The 18,607-nt window shown below is 37.5% G+C and overlaps 1 protein-coding gene across 1 annotated transcript; it reads left to right on the plus strand.

Annotated features, from left to right (window-relative positions):
- Positions 1-1,941: 1,941 nt before the first annotated feature.
- Positions 1,942-13,457, plus strand: LOC131957455 (minor histocompatibility antigen H13). The gene is made up of 11 exons (XM_059322283.1): positions 1,942-2,147; positions 6,290-6,388; positions 6,534-6,616; positions 6,764-6,852; positions 7,592-7,677; positions 7,787-7,912; positions 9,313-9,370; positions 9,454-9,574; positions 9,661-9,763; positions 9,889-9,974; positions 10,515-13,457. The coding sequence occupies exons 1-11, from the start codon at positions 1,959-1,961 to the stop codon at positions 10,567-10,569; spliced, it is 1,095 nt and encodes a 364-aa protein (XP_059178266.1). The 5' UTR covers positions 1,942-1,958; the 3' UTR covers positions 10,570-13,457.
- The last annotated feature ends 5,150 nt before the right edge of the window (positions 13,458-18,607 follow it).

Here is an 18,607-nt window from a genome sequence, read left to right on the forward strand (position 1 = left end):
TGATGCACTAAAAAGTAGAAAATAAATTATACACTACTATTTAAATTACTATAAAGAAAAGCGTGGGTCACTTTAGTACTTTAGTACCTATTGGATACCTTTACTAATATTTGAGAAGAGACCCACGCTGGGTTTTTGTTTTCTTTTTGTACTTAAATTAAATTGTGTCTGGATTATGTCGTCTTGAAGATAAAAAAAAAAATGTCAATCTACTTTCATCGCTCTACTTCCAGAGTTTCTTCCAGGAACCCCTTCCCCGAAAAAATGTTTACCGCCCCTCCCCCCCCCCCCCCCGAACGAAATGAAATTTATATAATTTATATAGAAAATATACTTTTAACAGTGTCCCCCCCCCCCCGAAGAAAGTTTACCGCCCCCCCCCCCCGAAAATTTCAAGTGCCCCCCCCCCCCCCGGAGAAAAAAGTCTGGAAGAAACACTGTCTACTTCTACTCTCTTACTTATAACCTACGCCACCCCAATGAGCGCCTTCAGAAATTAAGCGTATAGCTGAGGTACACTTTTTTTACTTTCTCGTATATACGTAGTATAGAGAAAGTATTGTAATCGTGCAAAAAAAAAATCGAGATTTTTACAAATCTCGACGTTTTACACCTCACTGATACGGAAAAACATAATTTTGCAATCTTGTCCGTATGTCTGTGTGTCTGTGTGTGTGTCTGTGTGTGTGTGTGTGTGTGTGTGTGTGTGTAAACACGATTACTTGAGTACCGTTACAGCTAGGTTGATAAAATTTCATATATAAGTATTTTATCAAAATCGTAGATCCGTATCAACTTTTGAGCGATTTCCGATAACCGGAAGTGGTACTTTTTCTCCTTTGAATTTTTCAAAAGCCTATAAGTTGAGTACTATTTCAGATAGATAAATGAAATTTCACATGTAAGTAAAAGATCTAATTCTCTACCTTCTGTTAAATTTTGAGTAATTTCTGTTGACGGAAAGTACTAATTTACGCTATTTCCGATTTCTCAAAAACGCATCTAAATTTATAAAGTACTAATAATATTGCGCACCATTATGAACATCTTTATTCGGCGTTCGCTTGGTGTGCAATACTTTTTTCTATGAGATTCTATTTTATTTTAAAAAGTTTATGTATTTAAAATGGATTAAAAATCATAACTATATCCCGAGTTCCCATCCCCTGTTGTTTTATATAAGAATATTCGAGAAAGTTTAGGGGAGATCACTCCCGGTTTATTTAAAAAATTAGCGGCCCTTCATTTATCTAGAAGTGAAGGTAATGGGGAAAAAATGCATGACTCAAATAAACCGGTGCTACTACAGCGCTAACTTTGTAGACAAAGCTTGTCTAGTAATCGATTCCAAATGCATCCTAATGTTGGTAATGAAGGCCTGGTAGAAGACATATTTAAATATATTGCAATTTAAAAGCATGATCACCAGTGTTTCTTCCAGACTTTTTTCTCCGGGGGTGGGGGGACACTGTTAAAAGTATATATTTTCTATATATATTTTCTATATAAATTTCATTTCGTTCGGGGGAGGGGCGGTAGACTTTCTCCGCCCTCCCCCCCCCCCCCCGAAGAGATGCCTGGAAGAAACTCTGATGATCATTCACGATGCACAGATCTAGATCTAGTAGATATAATAAGAATATTTGCTAAGTGCTATCATCATAGAAGTTCGAGCTGAATAATCTGATTCATTTAGGAGCTGGCAGTGTCCAACCTTATACTTGATATTTTTAACAGCAGTCCCGGTCCCGTTTAGGTTCAATGAATCTTGTCTATTTATGTTGTGTGTGTGGGGGGGGGGGGGGGGGGAAGGGGCAGTAACGTTAATTGATATAATCAGCTGTTTATCACCGTTTGCGGCGATTCTCGGAATTTTGCAGCTGTAAAAAAATATTTTATGGAAAAGGGGGGCTAATCCAAGTGACAGTTTCCTGCTACGACAACACTCAACAATCAACATGGCAGATGCTACAATTGAGACACCGATCCCGAGTGAACTTGAAAATGCTACTTCTGTTAATGGAACGGCCAAAATACCAGCCACTCCAGAGGGAATGGCTATTGCATATGGAAGCTTGTTTCTAATGGCTGTAGTGCCCATTTTCATAGGTTCATTCCGTTCGGTGACATTCCATAAGGAACAAAAAGTACGAAAATTTCTAGATTCTAGAATTCTTTCTTAAGTCTTAAATCTTTCTTTTTATTTTCTACACTTTCTAGAATAGATCTAAATAATTCTAGATCGTTTCTAGAATTTAGATCTACTGATCTAGATTTAGATCTAGATCTAGATCTTATTTATTAAATAAAACTAATGGCCTACCATCCTAGATTTACCTCCGGTAAAATCTTAGTTTAGCGTCGTAAATTCGGCCAAAACTAGTAATGTAGGAGAGAGTGAATTAATGAATATGTCATTAAATATGAGTATATTTTCGTATATTTTGATAAAATATTATAAATAATTGAATAATAGATCACCATTTATGGTTAAATCAATTTAAATATCCTGAAATTAATTTTTATCAACCCTGTTCGAGATAGTAAATTTGCTATTAAAAACAGCAGCCATCTTAAGAAATTGTTATTTAGAGTAGCTTCCCTTTTATTTCTATTCGTATGTAAATGTATTTAAATATGATTGTCTTGTTGTATAGTCCGTATTGCAAAGCATTTTTTAAAATTCTGCTCTTTAAAAACTGAATTTCCTAACAAATAACTCTATTAATTCTAGAAGCATTGTGAGATGCAACTTGTATTCATGTATTAAATCACGTTTTTTTACTAATGTTAATTTGATCTTACTATTACTATATAGTATTATAGTTTGAGTTTTTTCTTATTGTTTGAATGTTCACTATTTTCATTTCAGGTTTTTCTTTTCATCAATTAGTGATTCTATCGTAACTTATGACATTTTTTGCTTCTCTTTACCTTAATTAAACCCCAAACTCCGTCATATTTTTGTTGTCAATGTCACAAGTCATAATGTAAAAAAATTACGCTTCACTCTGCCTTCTCTAAGATCTCTAACCATAATTTTGACAACATTAAATGTTTGTCATCATTTATATATACAGAGAGACAAAATGTATTATCCACCAGCTTCCCTCGTAAAACATCATCTAAAACAATGAGCCAGTCCACCCCTTAAGTGCGTGTTGTCATTATGGTCGATCGCAAGTCTCCACCTGCCAGACACATGTTGGTTATCCTTTGTTGTCAAATTGTCAATATCAAGTACACAAGTGAGTGATATGGGGTTGTCCATAAATGATGTCGCATATGATTTGCTACGGGAGTGAGTGAAGATTTGTGACGTCAACTCAGGCGGCTTTGCAATTTATGACGTGTCGGTCTCATGAAAGGAGGTGAACGGGGAAAAATACCTAGGTGGTTGATGGAGAACCTCTATAATGCTTTGTTCAATCAAAATAACGATAAATAAGCATTAGTATACGTATAACTTGCTTAAAACGAATCATCACAAATGTTGCAAGCCTGCTAGTTTAAGACATTCGGCAAAACGGCCGCAACACATTATCCCCGTCAAAAAGGCTTGCCACCAAATGCCTGCCGACGAATAAGCCGCGTCTAATGCGGGGCGTTAGGAATACGGCCATTAGCATGGGCCGCGTTAGTAGAGCACCAGTAGGCTATCGCGCTTTGTAAGATGACGTAAATACTTAAATTCAATTTCGCTAAACTGCGCGAAAATTTAGTAATGTTCTATCGTTTGAGGAAATTTATTTTCTTGGACTTAAATTGAAATATCATGTTGACTGTCTGGCTCTTAATTTCCGAATATCACTTTTAATGTATCAAGATTTAGAACTATAATTTACTTTAATATAAGTGTCATCTTATCGTTTATTGTGGTTTTTATAAAGCGCAGAGCAGCTACAAAATCGGGCGGCCATCCTGTTTTCACCAAGCTTCTTTTGGAGCTTAATATGGGTAGTCTAGTTCTATACGGTGTGAGCTTAATACATTTTTAAAGGGCCGAAAGTCTCAAGACAGCAAGCTTGCAGAAATAACTACGTACGTATGGACGAGGGATAGATGTGTTAGGGGCTGTTTAATGAACACCAACTTATGTAATCATATTAAACGTCGCAAAAGCGTCAAAAAGGCAGTGCTTGTTGTTGTTTTTTCTATAAAATTAGCCTAACGGTCGGCGGTACCGCTACATGACGTCACGTGCGAGCGTTAACTCGGTGACGATCTGCTAAGTGGGGGAATGAAAAAGGTGGGGTTCAAGAAATGCGACTCGGCAAGCTTTTTAGATTTCTTGACCCTTCTTAATAGTTCTTTCGTCCCCACTGAGAAAATGGATCACCAGTGTTTCTTCCAGACTTTTTTCTCCGGGGGGGGCACTTGAAATTTTCGGGGGGGGGGGGGGGCGGTAAACTTTCTTCGGACACTGTTAAAAAGTATATATTTTCTATATAAATTATATAAATTTCATTCCGTTCGGGGGGGGGGGGGGCGGTAAAAATTTTTCGGGGGGGCTTTGCCCCCGAAGAGATGCCTGGAAGAAACTCTGTGGATCACCAATGAATGACGCGTCATGCTTCTACAGCTGATTCTTTCTCCCACAACCATCCCGTTTTCACGAAAAAAAAAACCTGACCCGTCTCCAAAATCACATCGCTGAGTTCTACTCAACCTCTCCCCACCACAAATCACAATTTCTATCTGAAACAATATGTTCATATGTCTGCTCTGTAATAATGCAACGCTATCATTACTATCTTAAGAGCGACGTCATTTATGAGCGATCTAATATTGATTTGCTTACTGCAAATAAAGTGTTCAAAAGTTCGACCTCCCAACAATTGTTGTGGTCTTGGATGCACACTTTATTAAGTCTGATAAGATCTATTAGTCATTCATGTCAACTATATTTAAAAAAAAAGAAAAATTACTATACAGGGGGTCATCCATAAATGATGTCACGCTTTTTTGACGATTTTTCCCCCCCCCCCTCCCCTCCGTCACACGTCGTCACAAAAAGCCAGACCCCTCCCCTAAAATGACGTCACACCCCAGCCTACAACCCCCCTCAAAATTGCAGTTGAATTGTTTTTTAAACAGCTATATTTTTCCAAAATCTTGTCTGAACTCTGTCAAAATAGATTATTTACTCAATTGTTATTACAATGTATTAAAAACAGTTTTTGAAAACGCAAAATAACGTCTATAATTCGTTTTGTAACATTGCTTTTTTAAAATGCAATGTGTGACGTCGCACCATCTGAACCCCTCCCCCCTCCCACTCATCACACAACGTCACAAAATTACGGACCCCCTCCCCCCTACGAGTGTGACGTCATTTATGAACGACCCCCCCCCCCCCCCCCCCCCCGGCATATATTAAAACAATACAAAACAATCATATTAAACCACAAAATCAACACAAAAGACATGCGAATAGACAATTTATTGTTTTTAAAACATGGCCGCTGCTTGTATTTACTCATTGTTGTCTCGAACGGGGTAGTTTAAAGTTTATTCCAGGATATTTATGACTGGTTTGGTCTTGGATTGTGATTTGTTATTCAATTATCTGTTATATTGTGTAAAATATGACATAAATATGGCCAAATGAAAGAAATATTCATTAGTTACCTTCATCGCACATTACTAGCTACGTTGGAATTTACGACGCTAAACTAAGATTTACCTTACCTCCTACTCACTTTGTGAATTCAAATTGTAATAAAATTAAATTTAAATTGCATCCCCATCTGCCATCTATAATCTATACTGGATTCTATACTCACACCCATTCAGTACTACTCAATGAGTGAGAGTTACTAATAACTTAACAGATGACAGTCAATATTATATTTATTACTTTATACTTTATTAGTCCAACCAATCTGTCTAACCTTTGCCTTTATCATTTTTGGGTATTGGATACTACAACCAGTGTAACTGAGTGTAGTAGCATTGTATGTTACCATATGGATAAATTGTTTAAAATGTAACTTAACCAAAGAGAGCTAGATTCTATATGGTGTGAATATTCAGTACAAAAGACAAAAGCTTTTTTTTTTGTATTCCCGTATTTTCTTTTGTTTAGGCTACCTAAACTAAACAACTGTCATTTACACTTGTTTTCATCTTGTATGAGCTGAACTAATTTTTATTATTAATAATATTCCTTTTAATATTTTTTTAGCCTTTTCCCCAATTTTATTTGCTTGTATAGGCGCAGTAGGTAGACCTATATTAGCATGTCTATGTTGGCTGATGTAAATTAATGCCATAACTGTTGTTCTAGGATTCAGGTGAGAAGCCTGAAACCATGTCCCACAAGGATGCTGCAATGTTTCCTATTATAGCTAGCTGTGCTCTCTTCGGTATATATTTAGTTTTCCAGGTAGGTTTTCTTACATCTTAATAAATTTGCACAGATAGTCTATAAAGATAATGTCAATAGTAAGTTTATACACTGAACTATGTATTCTAGCTGTATGTTTAACATAGAAACATTCATTATTGATTCAAATTTGTTTAATTTCCAGATTTTTTCCAAAGAATACATTAATCTGTTGCTGACTGTATATTTTTTTATTCTTGGTGTTCTTGCTTTGACTCACATTGTGGGGTAAGTAAAAACAAATGTACCCATAATACTGTAATAATTGTATTACTATGGCCGTAAATTATTTCCCATCATAATCAGTCTTTTTTCCTGGCAAGTAGTTATTGATTATTACACAAGTCTATAGTTTTGTCTTTGTCTTTTCCACAGACCAATTTTTAGCAAATTTCTTCCATCCTCATTTCCTAACAAAGATTATCATTTAATTCTAACTCAAGGAAAAGGAGATAAAAAAGAAGGTACCATATTACTGCTATTTATATACTCAATTTATCCTGTATATGATATGTTACAAGTTGGAGCGTTTACAAAAATCTGGCTTGTTAAAAATATAGTAGTAGTCTACTTTGCTATCGCAGGCTACAATTTAACAATAGTGGAAATGAACCAGTAGTGACATGAAATCTGTATTGTTTTTTTTTAAATAATAAGTCCCACAACCTATGTAACATGTGTTTATGTTTACACACTGTGCATGAACAATTATGTATACACTTGTAATAAAGCTAACATGTTTGTATGACCATAACTGTGTATGGCTCTTGTCTTATCCATTTTACCTGCTAATAGTACAGTTCCCCTTCCAAACCTGACGATCTATCGGGCAAGTGAAGTAGAGTTCACCTGTTTCTGTGACCTATGCGTATGAAGGGATAGTGTGATCAGCACTATGCCCTGCTGCCTTTAATTTCCCTAACATGTGTTAGGTACCCATCAGAGCTAGGTGGACTCAGAGGCGGCCTACTAACTTGAACCTGGATTTGAACTCAAGAGACACGGGTTAGCAGTCTAGCTTTCTACTGCTAGGCCACTCCGCTCCTTTACCTGTTATTGGTCCAACCATTTGTTGTTTCCATCTGCTTGAGGAAAATCTCTTATTGCCTGTTTATAGTTGAGACCCAGGGTCCTTTGTTCTCCTGTCACAGGAAAATGTGTGTGGGTTCATTTTATTTACCAGAGTACACACCTTATTTCTAGATCTGATGAATTATGAATTTGACCGCAAAGATCTGGTCAGCCTTGGAATTTGTGGTGTCTTTGGTATTTGGTACCTTTGGAAAAAGGTGATTACATGGAACTATTAAAACTTTTATTAGTTGAATATTTTAATATTTGTAGTTAGATTTATAAAATACTATTATCAATGCCTCATGCACATATTGATTTCTTCAGCACTGGATTGCAAACAATCTGTTTGGCCTTGCCTTCTCAATCAATGGAGTTGAGCTGCTCTCTCTGAACCGTGTCAGCACTGGTTGCATTTTGCTTGGAGGTCTCTTCATTTATGATATTTTTTGGGTAGGTTTCTTCTTTATATTTGGCATTCTCGCTTATGTCTGTCCATCTCCCCCCCCCCCCCCCCCCCCCCACCATAAATAATGATCTCATATATTCAAAGTTTGCAAAACTATTGTTCCTTTTTTAAATGTATAAGGGATGTGACTTTTCTGATTTTTAGCAAATATCTGATTTTTCATTTAGAGCTGCAGTTTTCATACACTAATTAAATTTTCTCCTAATTATTCCGTCTTATGCAGACTATTTTTCAGAAGTTTTAAAAATGTAGAAAAAAGCGGAAATGACCTCTATGGAAACACCCGACTTGCTAATTCAACACGTTCCTATTTAAAAAGAGTTTAGCACTTGGCCTACCAAAAATTGTGTTATTGCCCCTCTATTTAAACATGCTATTCTTTTTAATTGGACGATTATGCTTGGTCTCAACATACAAGATAAAGATGAAATCTTGGTCAAGATTACCTATTTTAGCTGATTTTCAGATTTTTCAGAATCCATGAATTTTTAGTCTGAATTTTCTGCTTATATTTTTTGTTAGATCTAAATATTTTCACACTAAAAAATCAGAGAATAGTAATCTAAAATAGTGCAGTTCTTTAAATGAAAAGAACTTTTCCCTATCCTGGTTTCTATAGTGTTAATCTCACATGCACATTAGTCTATAGCCTAATTAATCTACCAGTATTTTAACTCACCCTATTTTCATAAGCCACCCTATCCACCATTTCTCTGTGCCTTCCATTTTATTTGACAACCTTGCAAAAGGTGACCTTATTGACTAATCAGCCCCTCTTTGTAGCAACTGTGGCTTATGTGAACCCACCATGATCCCAAGTACGTGTTTGATTATGTTTGATTGAGGAAAACTATAAATTATGCCATCGTCAATCCCAAATACTATGTTCTTCCAATGACAAATGCCTACTGATTTCAAAACTGAACTCTCCGTGACCCCTTGTCCGTGTTTAGTTGGTGGGAGAAAAAAATATGATACTGTCAATTGCTAATCAGTCCGGGCTATTCTAGAAGTATAAATAATAATGCGGCCTAGCTTTAATCAAAATAGTTAATTTTGGTTCAAATAATATTACAAGTAGGCATATTAATTAAAAATAAATATTTGACCCTTTCTTATTTCATTTAATCTTATCGATTTCATTTTCTATCACATGGACTAAGAACTTTAAAATTCCCTATAGATCTTGACTCTAACTTGGAGACTTAAATTTTGTACAGTGTTCATCTTTAGGAATAATAGGCATAATTTTAAAGTGATAAAAATAGTACAACTAGATCATAAGAAGTTAAGTTAGCTTATTGTTAAAATTAATGTTTTTTAAAAGATGCAATTTAGTAGTCAGGAGTTTTGTTATATTAGAAATTTTTTTCTCTTGTTTCAGGTGTTTGGAACCAATGTCATGGTAACTGTTGCTAAATCATTTGAAGCCCCTATTAAGTGTAAGTATTTACAGTAATGTTTTTTGGGCTTGAGTATTATGTTATGAGACTTAACCATTGGTTGTATATCTTCCATTTGATAGTGGTCTTTCCCCAAGATATCCTGGAGCATGGTCTGGGTGCCAGTAACTTTGCTATGCTTGGACTTGGTGACATTGTTATACCTGGTATATTCATTGCTTTATTGCTGCGGTTTGATATGAGGTGAGGATGTTAGCTCTGTACATTCCAGCTAATTCTATTCCATCTCCTGTTCCACCTCAACTCATTTCAACTCTTGTGTTTGGCAGCCTCAAGAGGAAAAGCAAAGTTTACTTCTGTGCTGGATTTGTGGCTTATTGTTTGGGTTTGGGCATCACCATTTTCATCATGCATTTCTTCAAGCATGCCCAGGTATTCTTTGACATTTCTTTTTTTATTGCAATCCACTCTAATTTATTTTTTCAGAATTTCAATGACATCATAATTAACCTTATAATCAGCAGCATAAAAGCATGGTCTATACTTTCCTGTTTCAGCCAGCACTGCTGTACCTAGTGCCCTCCTGTCTTGGTTTGCCAACAGTTGTTGCTCTGTTTAAAGGGGACATCAAAGCCATGTTCAAGTAAGTTTTTCTCCTCATCCATCCCTCTCACTTCAACACTAAAGATTGCTCTCTGTGGCTTGTTCTGTGCATAAACTATTTATATACAGACATGAAGATTGATAGAGTTCATGTGTAAAGGTATAGATTTAGTAGGCCTGCTGGGTTAGGGAAAGCAAGACCTAGTGACCCATTGGACAGAAAAAGTAGAGTTCATGCTTCCTGACCTTAGCCTATGAAAGGGAAGGGTCAGCACTATGCCCAGATGCCTCTTATTTTCCTCAACGTAAGTCAGGTACCCACCAGAGCTGGGTGAACTCAGGGACAACCTAACGTCACAAGTCCGAACCAAGATCTGAACTCAAGACCATCGGCCTAGCAGCCCAACACTCTACCATTCCACCACACCGTCCCCTGTGTTAAGGAAATATAGAGGGGAAATGTTTTGTTCTCAGACAGTGTGGGAACCCTTGTGTTGAAAGATTTCTTTACATACAATTGTAATCAGCAGCTGTTGACATCTTTGTCCAAATCATGGCTGCAAGTCTTTTTTTTTCTTAGTTATGAAGACCACTCTGAAACACCAGCTGCTCAAGAAACTGAAAAGACAAAGTAATGTTGGACAAACAGAACTGCGATGGAGGCTTGGACAAACAGAACTAGGATAGGATGGGGGCTTGGACAAACAGAACTGGGATATGATGGGGGCTTGGACAAACAGAATTGGGATAGGATGGGGGCTTGGACAAACAGAACTGGGATAGGAGGGGGGCTTGGAAAAACAGATGTGGAATAGGGGCTTGACTATTTTAACTTTTTATAGTGTTAAGTAATGAAAATAATTTTTAAGCATCAGTTTATTTTTATCCAGTCCTAGATATGTATTTATGTTTATATACATACATGTATATATATAGATATATGCACACACACAAATTGATCCCTTATAATAGTTCTGAGCAGTTTTAAGTGTAATTTTAAAATGACATTTCTAACAAATATCCTTTGTAGTATTAACACTAACTTTTGGAATTTTGGCTAGCTGATTAAAAAGTATATTTGATAATTAAAGTGGATTAAGCATTTTTATCTCCCTTCTGCTGAATTGTAAGCATTGTTTACTTTGTTGTTTCAATCTTTATGAGTAAAAAAGTTTAAATCATGACATATTTTATTGGGTTCTTTATGGATACAAATTTACATATTTATTTGTTGTGTTTTTTTTTTAGTTCAACCTGGAGGTCATTATTTCAAGTAGTGATATTTTTCTTAAACAAAATAGATAACTTTTCATTAAATTTTTATTTTTCCATCAGTGTTTTTGTCATGATCCACTCATTGAGGTATGAATTTTAAAAATGTGTATCTAAGTTGGCATCAAAGAAATTAAGTATCACATTTGAATGAGTGAAAACAACTCATGACTGTTAGATATTATAATTCGAATGAAAGTATTACCATAGCATGCATTTAATTAATGAATGGTGCAAGTCTTTGCTGTTGGTGGAACTTGTGAAAACAATCACAATATATAGTTAAAGCTCATTTATACAATTGTTTTAAAATAAGAAATTTCATATTTTTTAACAGGACTTGTTAGAGGTTGCAGATTTTTGTTGGTGTGATGTGAAAACGTAATGATGTACATGGGTCATTTATTTATTTTTAACAGCTTGGTTTGATTGTTGCATTATTGTATTTGATTTGTAAAAGCAGATTGTGTTTTTAATTCAGACATTCATATGCTACTATATCTGTAAAGTCATTTCTATTGGTTTTTCACACAATTCAGTTTCTTCATATATTGTTGATATGAGAAAGCACACTCTATAAAATACTGGTGTCTGGTTTAAATCTAATTTTCTTCAACTTTTCAAAATTGCTTTAGCTATTGATCATCTTACATTAATTTATGTCCCACATTTTTGTAGTTTGTTTCTGTTGTCTATTATTCTATAAACCTTAGGTTACAAAGTTTTATGGTATATTTTCTTTAAAACTAAAGGGTCCTTCAACACGACTACATAGGAAGGATCTGGAATGTTTCTTTTGATTTTCAGTGAGGACAAATCTAAGTGTAAGCCAGCTTTCTTACAGCTGCCTGTGTTTGGTGCTGAAGTGTAAGCTAGCTTTCTTACAGCTGCCTGTGTTTGGTGCTGAAGTGTAAGCCAGCTTTCTTACAGCTGCCTGTGTTTGGTGCTGAAGTGCAAGCCAGCTTTCTTACAGCTGCCTGTGTTTGGTGCTGAAGTGTAAGCTAGCTTTCTTACAGCTGCCTGTGTTTGGTGCTGAAGTGTAAGCCAGCTTTCTTACAGCTGCCTGTGTTTGGTGCTGAAGTGTAAGCTAGCTTTCTTACAGCTGCCTGTGTTTGGTGCTGAAGTGTAAGCCAGCTTTCTTACAGCTGCCTGTGTTTGGTGCTGAAGTGTAAGCCAGCTTTCTTACAGCTGCCTGTGTTTGGTGCTGAAGTGTAAGCCAGCTTTCTTACAGCTGCCTGTGTTTGGTGCTGAAGTGTAAGCCAGCTTTCTTACAGCTGCCTGTGTTTGGTGCTGAAGTGTAAGCCAGCTTTCTTACAGCTGCCTGTGTTTGGTGCTGAAGTGCAAGCCAGCTTTCTTACAGCTGCCTGTGTTTGGTGCTGAAGTGTAAGCCAGCTTTCTTACAGCTGCCTGTGTTTGGTGCTGAAGTGTAAGCCAGCTTTCTTACAGCTGCCTGTGTTTGGTGCTGAAGTGTAAGCCAGCTTTCTTACAGCTGCCTGTGTTTGGTGCTGAAGTGTAAGCCAGCTTTCTTACAGCTGCCTGTGTTTGGTGCTGAAGTGTAAGCCAGCTTTCTTACAGCTGCCTGTGTTTGGTGCTGAAGTGCAAGCCAGCTTTCTTACAGCTGCCTGTGTTTGGTGCTGAAGTGTAAGCCAGCTTTCTTACAGCTGCCTGTGTTTGGTGCTGAAGTGTAAGCCAGCTTTCTTACAGCTGCCTGTGTTTGGTGCTGAAGTGTAAGCCAGCTTTCTTACAGCTGCCTGTGTTTGGTGCTGAAGTGTAAGCCAGCTTTCTTACAGCTGCCTGTGTTTGGTGCTGAAGTGTAAGCCAGCTTTCTTACAGCTGCCTGTGTTTGGTGCTGAAGTGTAAGCCAGCTTTCTTACAGCTGCCTGTGTTTGGTGCTGGCTCCTGGAACCTCCAAATGTTGAACTTAGCATCTACAAGTTCTGACAAGAAGCTTAAAATAGCATTTTGGTTTAGGTACACTAAGTAGGTTTTATAAACAGGCTTAAAAATAAAGGCGTATTTGTTCAGTAAACTTAGTGATCTTTGAGTGAAAATGTTAAGACAAAAGTTTGGTCAATTTCATCCGGATTCATGTTTGGTTATACTCCAAATTAAAACATTTTTCAATATTTGTCACTGCCAATGTTAAATCAAATTAGAATAAAAATTATAATCAAAATGTAGTGCTGAATAACCTCTTTCATTTGAACTTAGTTTCTAGTGTATCAACTATTGTTGAAATCATTACATCACACCTGGGAAGAAAAAAAAATTGTTTTGTTTTAATGGAAGCTAGTCTAACAATTGTCACCTTGTACTAAAGGAGAGGTCCATCTAACAATTGTCACCTTGTACTAAAGTAGAGGTCCATCTAACAATTGTCACCTTGTACTAAAGTAGAGGTCCATCCATCTAACAATTGTCACCTTGTACTAAAGTAGAGGTCCATCCATCTAACAATTGTCACCTTGTACTAAAGTAGAGGTCCATCCATCTAACAATTGTCACCTTGTACTAAAGTAGAGGTCCATCTAACAATTGTCACCTTGTACTAAAGTAGAGGTCCATCCATCTAACAATTGTCACCTTGTACTAAAGTAGAGGTCCATCTAACAATTGTCACCTTGTACTAAAGTAGAGGTCCATCCATCTAACAATTGTCACCTTGTACTAAAGTAGAGGTCCATCTAACAATTGTCACCTTGTACTAAAGTAGAGGTCCATCCATCTAACAATTGTCACCTTGTACTAAAGTAGAGGTCCATCTAACAATTGTCACCTTGTACTAAAGTAGAGGCCCATCTAACAATTGTCACCTTGTACTAAAGTAGAGGTCCATCCATCTAACAATTGTCACCTTGTACTAAAGTAGAGGTCCACCCATCTAACAATTGTCACCTTGTACTAAAGGAGAGGTCCATCCATCTAACAATTGTCACCTTGTACTAAAGTAGAGGTCCATCCATCTAACAATTGTCACCTTGTACTAAAGTAGAGGTCCATCTAACAATTGTCACCTTGTACTAAAGGTGAGGTCCATCCATCTAACAATTGTCACCTTGTACTAAAGTAGAGGTCCATCCATCTAACAATTGTCACCTTGTACTAAAGTAGAGGTCCATCCATCTAACAATTGTCACCTTGTACTAAAGTAGAGGTCCATCCATCTAACAATTGTCACCTTGTACTAAAGTAGAGGTCCATCTAACAATTGTCACCTTGTACTAAAGTAGAGGTCCACCCATCTAACAATTGTCACCTTGTACTAAAGTAGAGGTCCATCCATCTAACAATTGTCACCTTGTACTAAAGTAGAGGTCCATCCATCTAACAATTGTCACCTTGTACTAAAGTAGAGGTCCATCTAACAATTGTCACCTTGTACTAAAGTAGAGGTCCATCCATCTAACAATTGTCACCTTGTACTAAAGTAGAGGTCCATCTAACAATTGTCACCTTGTACTAAAGTAGAGGCCCATCTAACAATTGTCACCTTGTACTAAAGTAGAGGTCCACCCATCTAACAATTGTCACCTTGTACTAAAGTAGAGGTCCATCCATCTAACAATTGTCACCTTGTACTAAAGTAGAGGTCCATCCATCTAACAATTGTCACCTTGTACTAAAGTAGAGGTCCATCCATCTAACAATTGTCACCTTGTACTAAAGTAGAGGTCCATCCATCTAACAATTGTCACCTTGTACTAAAGTAGAGGTCCATCTAACAATTGTCACCTTGTACTAAAGTAGAGGTCCATCCATCTAACAATTGTCACCTTGTACTAAAGTAGAGGTCCATCTAACAATTGTCACCTTGTACTAAAGTAGAGGTCCATCCATCTAACAATTGTCACCTTGTACTAAAGTAGAGGTCAATCCATCTAACAATTGTCACCTTGTACTAAAGTAGAGGTCCATCCATCTAACAATTGTCACCTTGTACTAAAGGTGAGGTCCATCCATCTAACAATTGTCACCTTGTACTAAAGTAGAGGTCAATCCATCTAACAATTGTCACCTTGTACTAAAGTAGAGGTCCATCCATCTAACAATTGTCACCTTGTACTAAAGTAGAGGTCCATCCATCTAACAATTGTCACCTTGTACTAAAGTAGAGGTCCATCTAACAATTGTCACCTTGTACTAAAGTAGAGGTCCACCCATCTAACAATTGTCACCTTGTACTAAAGTAGAGGTCCATCTAACAATTGTCACCTTGTACTAAAGTAGAGGTCAATCCATCTAACAATTGTCACCTTGTACTAAAGTAGAGGTCCATCCATCTAACAATTGTCACCTTGTACTAAAGTAGAGGTCCATCCATCTAACAATTGTCACCTTGTACTAAAGTAGAGGTCCATCCATCTAACAATTGTCACCTTGTACTAAAGGTGAGGTCCATCCATCTAACAATTGTCACCTTGTACTAAAGTAGAGGTCCATCTAACAATTGTCACCTTGTACTAAAGTAGAGGTCCACCCATCTAACAATTGTCACCTTGTACTAAAGTAGAGGTCCATCTAACAATTGTCACCTTGTACTAAAGTAGAGGTCAATCCATCTAACAATTGTCACCTTGTACTAAAGTAGAGGTCCATCCATCTAACAATTGTCACCTTGTACTAAAGTAGAGGTCCATCCATCTAACAATTGTCACCTTGTACTAAAGTAGAGGTCCATCCATCTAACAATTGTCACCTTGTACTAAAGGAGAGGTCCATCCATCTAACAATTGTCACCTTGTACTAAAGGTGAGGTCCATCCATCTAACAATTGTCACCTTGTACTAAAGTAGAGGTCCATCTAACAATTGTCACCTTGTACTAAAGTAGAGGTCCATCCATCTAACAATTGTCACCTTGTACTAAAGTAGAGGTCCATCTAACAATTGTCACCTTGTACTAAAGTAGAGGTCAATCCATCTAACAATTGTCACCTTGTACTAAAGTAGAGGTCCATCCATCTAACAATTGTCACCTTGTACTAAAGTAGAGGTCCATCCATCTAACAATTGTCACCTTGTACTAAAGGTGAGGTCCATCCATCTAACAATTGTCACCTTGTACTAAAGTAGAGGTCCATCTAACAATTGTCACCTTGTACTAAAGTAGAGGTCCATCCATCTAACAATTGTCACCTTGTACTAAAGTAGAGGTCCATCCATCTAACAATTGTCACCTTGTACTAAAGGTGAGGTCCATCCATCTGGAAGCTGCTCTCAATAAGAGAAGTGAGAGGCGTCTGGGTGGTAGTGTTGATAAACAGCGGCGTAGTGACCTCTTCCAGGGTGAACTATCAACTTTGCGTCCCCCATTTACCTACTTATTCATGTTGGCTAAAAGGCCCCCACCCCCTAATTGTATAGTTATCCATCATTGTTTCTTCCATACTTTTTTTATCCGGAGGGGGGTGGGACTGGTAAAATCTTGTTTTCTATATAAATTTTCAATTAAGTCCGTAAAACTAATACTAATAGTCTATTTACATATTTTCTTACTCTGTTGGGCTCCCCCTTAGGGTCGGGGAGTAGTGTAACCAGTGGCTCCCCCTTAAGGTCGGGGAGTAGTGTAACCAGTGGCTCCCCCTTAAGGTCGGGGAGTAGTGTAACCAGTGGCTCCCCCTTAAGGTCGGGGAGTAGTGTAACCAGTGGCTCCCCCTTAAGGTCAGGGAGTAGTGTAACCAGTGGCTCCCCCTTAAGGTCGGGGAGTAGTGTAACCAGTGGCTCCCCCTTAAGGTCGGGGAGTAGTGTAACCAGTGGCTCCCCCTTAAGGTCAGGGAGTAGTGTAACCAGTGGCTCCCCCTTAAGGTCGGGGAGTAGTGTAACCAGTGGCTCCCCCTTAAGGTCAGGGAGTAGTGTAACCAGTGGCTCCCGAGCGCGCCCCACTACGACATTAACCCAGGAGCCGATGTGTTCTACTTCACTGATTAACAAAGTATCCAGAATATTTTCATACAGCACGCCCTGGGTACACTGTATGGATAAACTCGCGACATAGAAATAGAAAACATTTTATTGATTAGGAGCATTGAAATGAAACATTGTCAATAAGATTATGAAAAAAAAACGAAAAGAAGGGGTTTTATGTACGATCTATGTTTATACTTGTTAAAAGTAACATAGACTAATACCTATTAGAAAAATTAAATCCAAATTATCTATATATATAATTCTCTTCTGGGAGCCGTTAGAAAACAAGCTGCAAGCGCCTCCTTGCAGTCCCCTCTCTTTCTCTCTATCACTATCACTACCACCCCCACCCCTGCATTGTCTGGTGAGCTGTGGTTCACGCTGTTTACATTTTACAATCATAGAGACGGGTTTGGTGACGGCTATTAGGGGCAGATAATTTAGTTTGAAACGATTTTAAACTTAGAGGAGGTAACTAAGATGAGGCTGCTTTCACATGGGGGGGGGGGAGGGAGGTTTAGTGTTTTTAAGCAAATATTTTTAGTGGCAGCATTGGTACTGTCGAATTCACAAATTATAAATTACTGAAAAGTAGAAAAAAAACCCAACTAAATAGCGGCGTATGATACGCAGCGGGTCGGCTCGTATACATTATTAGACAACACCATGTTAAACGCACACGCTGATTAAGAGGCTTAAAATTAAGAAACTTACTTGATTTTGTTAAAAACCCGGCTGTTCGATGGTATTTAGGTTGCTTTTGCCTTTTAAAAACACCTATTTCGGCTGAGCATGGGTCTGACTACATTATCGCTTCATATGCTGAGAAGACAAATACGGGTAGACTCTACTTCACCTGCCCCGTGTCCCGATAGGCAACTTTATCATCCACATCTTTAAAAAAATTGAAAACATTAACATGATGTGTCTCGAGCCCGTACCACCCGCATGGTAAGTTGGTAACTATTACACTATCAACTCAGCTATCTGGGAAGTTCCGAAAAGTTATAAAAACTAATGTCGTACTTTATATAGAGGAGTCCGCGACGTCACACTTTTGAATTATAAAAAAGAAATGTTAGAAAACGAATTTTAGACGTTATTTCGCGATTTAGAGAACTGTTTTAATAAATTGTAATAGGAATTGATTAAAATACTCTATTTTGACAGTTTTCAGACAAGATTTTGGAAGAATATCGATGTTTAAAAAAATTGAATTGCAATTTTGGGGGGGGGGGGGGGGGGGGTTGTAGGCTGAGGTGTGACGTCATTTTAGGGGGGGGGGGTCTGGCTTTTTGTGACGACGTGTGACGGAGGTGAGGGGGGGGAGGTAAAAATCGTCCCAAAAAAGCGTGACGTAATTTATGGATGACCCCTAAGTTACACGAATAAGCCCTATTATTTCAAATTAAATTTTATCCCAAATTAGCCAATTCCATAGCTAAACCAACAAAGATTTATATAAAATAATTAAGGATTGTATACATTTCATAGC

The sequence above is a fragment of the Physella acuta genome, unplaced genomic scaffold (genome assembly GCF_028476545.2).
Source record: "Physella acuta isolate Inbredline_101_S28 unplaced genomic scaffold, ASM2847654v3 ptg000081l, whole genome shotgun sequence".
Lineage (NCBI taxonomy): Eukaryota > Metazoa > Mollusca > Gastropoda > Physidae > Physella > Physella acuta.